At 34.9% G+C, this 6,000-nt stretch overlaps 1 protein-coding gene across 2 annotated transcripts; it reads right to left on the bottom strand.

Moving 5' to 3' along the window:
• Positions 1-241: 241 nt before the first annotated feature.
• LOC118492236 (50S ribosomal subunit assembly factor BipA-like) lies at positions 242-3,348 on the bottom strand. Of its 2 annotated transcripts, none has more exons than XM_035990127.1 (6): positions 3,038-3,348; positions 1,995-2,065; positions 1,839-1,922; positions 1,614-1,664; positions 1,149-1,397; positions 242-1,012 (listed from the first exon to the last, which is right to left on the bottom strand). In XM_035990127.1, the coding sequence occupies exons 2-5, from the start codon at positions 2,049-2,051 to the stop codon at positions 1,269-1,271; spliced, it is 321 nt and encodes a 106-aa protein (XP_035846020.1). In that variant the 5' UTR covers positions 2,052-2,065; positions 3,038-3,348; the 3' UTR covers positions 242-1,012; positions 1,149-1,268. The 2 variants fall into 2 exon arrangements, with proteins under 2 accessions (XP_035846020.1, XP_035846019.1); XM_035990126.1 differs by having other exon boundaries at positions 1,995-2,430; positions 3,038-3,347.
• Between the last annotated feature and the right edge of the window lie 2,652 nt (positions 3,349-6,000).

The raw sequence follows: 6,000 nt of genomic DNA, 5'->3' as shown, positions 1-6,000 counted from the left end.
AAAAGATAAAACAGAAAAGTTCTTATAGCAAGCAACACCAACATCATGAGTCTACAATGCTAAAATTCATAAGGCATCCACATACAACCTAATGCGTCTACAATCATCAAATAGCAGCCCCAAGATAACCCATTATTACAAACATTACCAATCATATAACCAGGCTTTTTACCCCTCATCCCATCCAAAACACTCACTAAAAAAGCAACCTACATTAATTAGGACATATGAACATGTAGAATTTTTTTTTTTTTTGCCAACAAATTGTTTTATAATGAGCTAAATCAATTTTTGAAAAATAGTTACTGTTTGAGGTAAATATAACTTTTTGGTAAAATATCTGGAGAAGCATATAGTGTCAAACCGACTTATACTGACCCATAGCTAAATATAAACAAAAAAACTTGTATACTTATTTATAAATTTTAAACTAACTAATGTGATATCTCAAATCCACTCCTATCGATTCGACCAGTCCGACCCGACCGGTGAACCAATAAGGCTACCGATTTGATATCCTATCTAGTTTTGAAAACATTGTTTAAGCAACAAAATGATGACACAAATACCCTTGAAACAAAAACTTGCAAATTGAAATCCTATTTTATAAAGATCTTATTGGCTATGCTTTTTCAAGGGGACCCACTAAAATGTAGTAATAAGAGACCAGATTTGTGTCCAACTTATTCATGCTTCACAGCTAATGATTTGTGATTAATCTCAAATTAACAATATACATATTTCATTGCATAAAGTACATTAAAAGTGTTCCTTTCATTAAGTGTTTCAAACTTTAGCAGTACTTGATAACCAATTTAAACAGATACCGCATTACATTACACCTAATTCATGATATGGGTCAAACAGGTACAACTACAAATGCACATGTATAACCTTTATTTCAATACCTTCGACCCAACTTGAGTTGACCAAAGCAAGTAGAAATGGGTAAAGCAACCCCGAAAAAGTGTCTACAAATAACATCCCGTCTAAATCGGCTATGTCGCAGTAGCTGCCAATAATTATGCGAATCGGTTCAGTATCAAAAATTATCAATTAGGGATTAGGAATTTAGGGCAAACAATATGAGTACATAGCGTACATATATACAGATTTCTAAAAAAAATAGTTGTTAACATATTACACACCTGTATTATCCTTGAGAATGACATTGATTACACCTAGTCCCGCCCTTAATCTAACCTACAATTGCCACGCCATACAGAAAGAAAATGTTGACGCTTTGAAGAATTACTATACCAAATGTGTTACCACGTGCAAATGTAAATCTTCCAGCAGTCGATTCTGCGATTGTTCTGGGTTATGGCCTGTCCAGCCCCACTCAACAAATGGAACTGCTTAATCAATGTGTTGCCACCTGTCGATGTGACTATCATCTGCAAAAAACACCAAGAGTTAGCAGCATGGATAGGTTGATCAAGGTTCTATTTAATCTCAAAAGGGTCGGGAAAAAAAAGATTTGCTTAAAGGGAAAAACGTAATTTTCGATTCATACTAAAAGTGTCAGACCGAATGGAAACCTAAATTATTAACCAACAATACTGTTAAACCATTTGATCCGTTTGACGCAAAGTATAGACCAAATAAATTGCCTCAATTAGCTCATCAGATGCCACATATCCAATAGCTTCTTCAAGTGTCATCTGCATAACATTTGTACAGAACATAATCAAAAAGATGGTAGAAACTTTTTTTAAAAAAATTAGCATCAGTAAGCTCAAAGTTTCTGGTTAATATTTAGATAATCTTTTGTTAATTTAACAAACTAAAACAAATAAGATAATTAAGATTAAGTAAAATAGATAAATGAGACGAACTCTGCAAGGTGGTGATAGCTTCACATTCTCATCATTTCCAGCAGATCTTATATTTGTAAGTGCCTTGTTTCGTACTGGGTTAACCTGTCACAAATCCTCAAGTTATAAAAAAAAGTCATAATTTCCAAGCGAAATTAACATAGGTTTCCTCCTTACATCAAGATCTGTGTCTCGTGAGTTTTCGCCAACAATCATGCCATCATATGTCAGCATCAATCATAAAGGAACTTAGTGAACAATAACAAAGATAAAATTTAGCTAGAAATAAAACGGATTAACATTTCCAACACATTTGCATTGCAAAACTATCCAACATGAATGTTATAAGCCGATTATATATGACACAACAATTTCATATAAGAATGATTGTAGCTGACTCAATAAACCTTGAATTATGTCTAAAATAAGTTTTTGCGTGACCCGAACCCAAGACCCGACTCGATAAACATATTGCACATTCAATTTCAATGAGTCTTTTCCTTCTTCTACAAATGCAATTGGAACCATTGCAGGTGCAAACAACGAACCAAATACAGCGAGCATCAAAAGATCTCTTCTTTGAACTTTTAGAGATCCATCTTCAACAGCTAAGCTAGAATCCAAGAACACATCAACAATAATCAAACCCTTTTTAAAAATGTTAAAAAAAAAAAAGCAAACTTCATTGTGGCATTTGATTGAACATAAAAGCAGATAACCTCAACTTCGAAAAAAAAAACGGATCAAATCTTAGGACAAATGAATATTAAGAGGTTCTCCAATAACTAAATATTTCGGTTTCGATTCAGTTTGATTGGGGCCTAAAACCGAGCCGTCAAATGCACAACTAATTTCACAAACATGCTAGTTACATGTTTTCAATTGCTATCATGGTAATATCACATAAGATATTAAAGTACCTTCTAAATCACATTTATTTTAGTCCATCACCCAAACCGGTTGCATAATCTCAAACCAATTAACAATTCCAACCAAAATTAATAATTCCACAAACAGAGACATTTCCACAAACACCTTGGCTACACTACTCTCACAACAAGATTAATAATTCCAATCAAAATAACCATCCAAAATTGAAATTGTGGAAGGCTAATACCACAAAAAACAAACAAACACACAAATCATCATAAGGAAAAAATTGTTGTTTGAAGAGAGAGTCTGCATGCAAACTATGATCAAGTAGGTTTAGATTGTCTTACCAGGTTGTAAGCGTCATCGATTTACTTGAATCTTCGAAGTGTCGTTTGGTGCGATTAACTTGAAGACAGCGAGTGCAAACCCTAGCAATAGTTGATCGCCGTTATAGAAGTGAGAAATCCGATGATTTACTTTCTAGAATGTAGATGATTCTTAACATTTAGGGTTTTTTTGATTTGAAATAGAAACCAATTCATAATTTTGGCAAGATTAAATTGATTGGAGAGAGAAAGAGAGTGTGAAGGTAGCGTAGTGAGGAAGGAATTGGAGAAAAGAAACGGTTGTAAAAGAGAATGGCGCTCAAAGGGATTGAGGGAGTAGTATTGGAGTGCCACGTGGCATCTAGTGGTTTAAGTTCATGCCATGTGGCATAAGTTGGTTTTGTTTTATTAGAAGTAGTAGATTTAAAACAATATTCATTGACTTCTATTTTTAATATATGTATAATGCACACTAATGATTTTGTATGTCACTTTCTCAACTGCTACACCAACCATTCGGTTACGCATGTATTTTTAATGAATCATGTTAAAAAATAGCATGCCTAAGGTTATTTTACTGTCTTGAATAATAACCAAGTGTGTAGGCCTTTTCATTTATGAACCGACGTTGTTTTTCTTTCGAACCAACATAACCCATTTTTTGTGTTTACGATTAATCAACATGTCACGTGAACCGGTGCGATGATAGAGATGGTGATTACATGATAAAAATAAGTTGATGGACCATAACTTTTTGCAAGAGTATATAGGGGTGTGAATTTCTGACAGGGTCCGAAAACACGAAACAAACCAAACACGAATTTCTTGGGTTTGGGTTTACCCTAAATGGGTTCGGATCAGTTTCAGATCAAACCCGCAAACCCGTTTAGCTTAACATGTCAGGTTCGGGTCAAATCCTTCAGGTTTGCGGGTTGACGCGTTTAGTTTATTAAAATAAAACATAGGGTGGATTGTGTCAATGCATATATAGTTGAAGGTTTTAGGTTAATGTGAAGTTTTCTTTTTGAAATACGAGCAAATTCATTTGTCATGCTTATAAAAAAAAAGTTCATTGGTCATGTATGGTGGTTAACTGTAAACTTAATAACATAAGATTTTTTTAACGATAAATTTGGATAACTGACGAATCACTGGAGTACTATCGTGCTATGGCGGAACTATCCGATCATATCTATCTTCACTAGGCATAATGCCTATACACCAATTCAGGAGGAAACCTAATAAATATGGGAAAAACCCCTTGTGGGAATCGAACTCAGGACCTATTGATCCAAAGTCTTATTCCACCCCTAACATGTCACTAGGCTATAAAGCCATCAGGTTTGTTATATTCGAAGCAAGCAACGAATCGTTAGTCCTTGGGCGCCAATTTTTTTTATTTTTACTTTTTGTCTGTTGAAATTCCCTTTTTAGACAACTTATTTAAAAGGAATTATTGGAAAATGTGTTTTGTTGTAATTTATAACTAGATTTACCACCCGCCGCAATGCGGCGAGGGATTCAATAGTTATATATCATGTTAGATGAAAGGCAAATGTTTCTCACATCACCACGAGCCTGTGTGTAAAACCGAGAAAAAAATAACTAAGTCGATCTCTGACCCGCACATTGCGACAGACCTATAAAACGGGGAAAAATAGACGCGCTGCAACGGACATGTCAAACAGGAAAAAAAAGATGAAAAACGTTGAACCCCACACGCACGTTGCGGCGTGTTAAGTCGGAAATTTAGAACGACATGTTAAACGGAGAACTTATGAAAGATGAAAAGTATATAAGAGACTAAAGTTGAAAGTAAAAAAAAATGTTGAGATTAAATTAAAAAAAATGAAAAGCTTTGGATTAAAAGTAAAAAAAAAAAATAAAGGGGTTAAATTGAAAAAGATAAAACTTTTGAATTAGAAGTGAAAAATCAAATTAATCAAAGGGGTTAAAATACCAAATATCGAAACTTTAGACTTAAATTGCCAAAGATTGAAACTTTAGAGTTAAAAAAGAAATCAATTAAACAAAAGAGATAAATAGATTTAGTTAAATTGATGTTTAATATTATTATTATTTAATAAAAGAGATAAATAAAAAACTAAGGGTGAGAAATTACCAGAGAATAACACGTGTCCAAAAAGGATTTTTATTTATTAGTATAGAAAGATTTTTGATGTTACATTTTATTTAGTATGGTTTTAGAACTTTAGACTACATTACTTAGAAATAAGTAAATGTTCGTGTCAAATTGGTTAGGTTCGGGTTAATCCGCAAAAATTCGGGTCATGTTTGGGTTCTTGTGTCTAACACATTTTTCGGGTTCGGGTCGTGTTCGGGTTCGTCTAAATTTTTCTGTTTCAGGCGGGGTTGAACCTGTCAACCTGCAAACCCGACCCGTTTAGCACCCCTAGACTATAACTACAACAACAACAACAACCATACCCAGTAAATCCCACAAATAGCTGAACTATTGGTAGGGTCTGGGGGAGGTGGAATGTAGGCAAACCTTGCCTCTATCCTCAGAATAGAGAGGCTGCTTCCTGAGAGACCCCCGACTCCAAAACAACCAACAACTAAATAGACAAAAGAGAGATAAATATATAGCGTAGCTGTAGTCAGATATATTATCAGCAAATAACATGTAGGCATAGATACAAGAAAGTCATCATACATGAGGTCTACGTAAAGTGAGAAAGAAATCTATCCCCCCCCCCCCCAAGACAAAGCTAGGGCACGTCCATACCATCTCCTACAAATCCTTAACCTTAATCCTACGTCTCCACGAGCTCCTATCCTGAACCATGTCCTCGGAGAGGTGCAACTCTACCAAATCTTGCCTAAGTCGTTCATCCCAAGTCAACTTGGGCCTGCCTCTACTCCTCCTTCCTTCCACTGTCATGGTTTCCACTACTCTAACTGGTTCTGTCAACTGTCTCCTCTTCACATGCCCAAACCATCCCAATCTCTCCTCTTTTAAT

The sequence above is a fragment of the Helianthus annuus genome, chromosome 5 (assembly GCF_002127325.2).
Source record: "Helianthus annuus cultivar XRQ/B chromosome 5, HanXRQr2.0-SUNRISE, whole genome shotgun sequence".
In the NCBI taxonomy this organism is placed as follows: domain Eukaryota; kingdom Viridiplantae; phylum Streptophyta; class Magnoliopsida; order Asterales; family Asteraceae; genus Helianthus; species Helianthus annuus.
The sequence above is the reverse complement of the archived record's forward strand: the minus strand, read 5'-3'. Positions and strand labels throughout refer to the sequence as shown.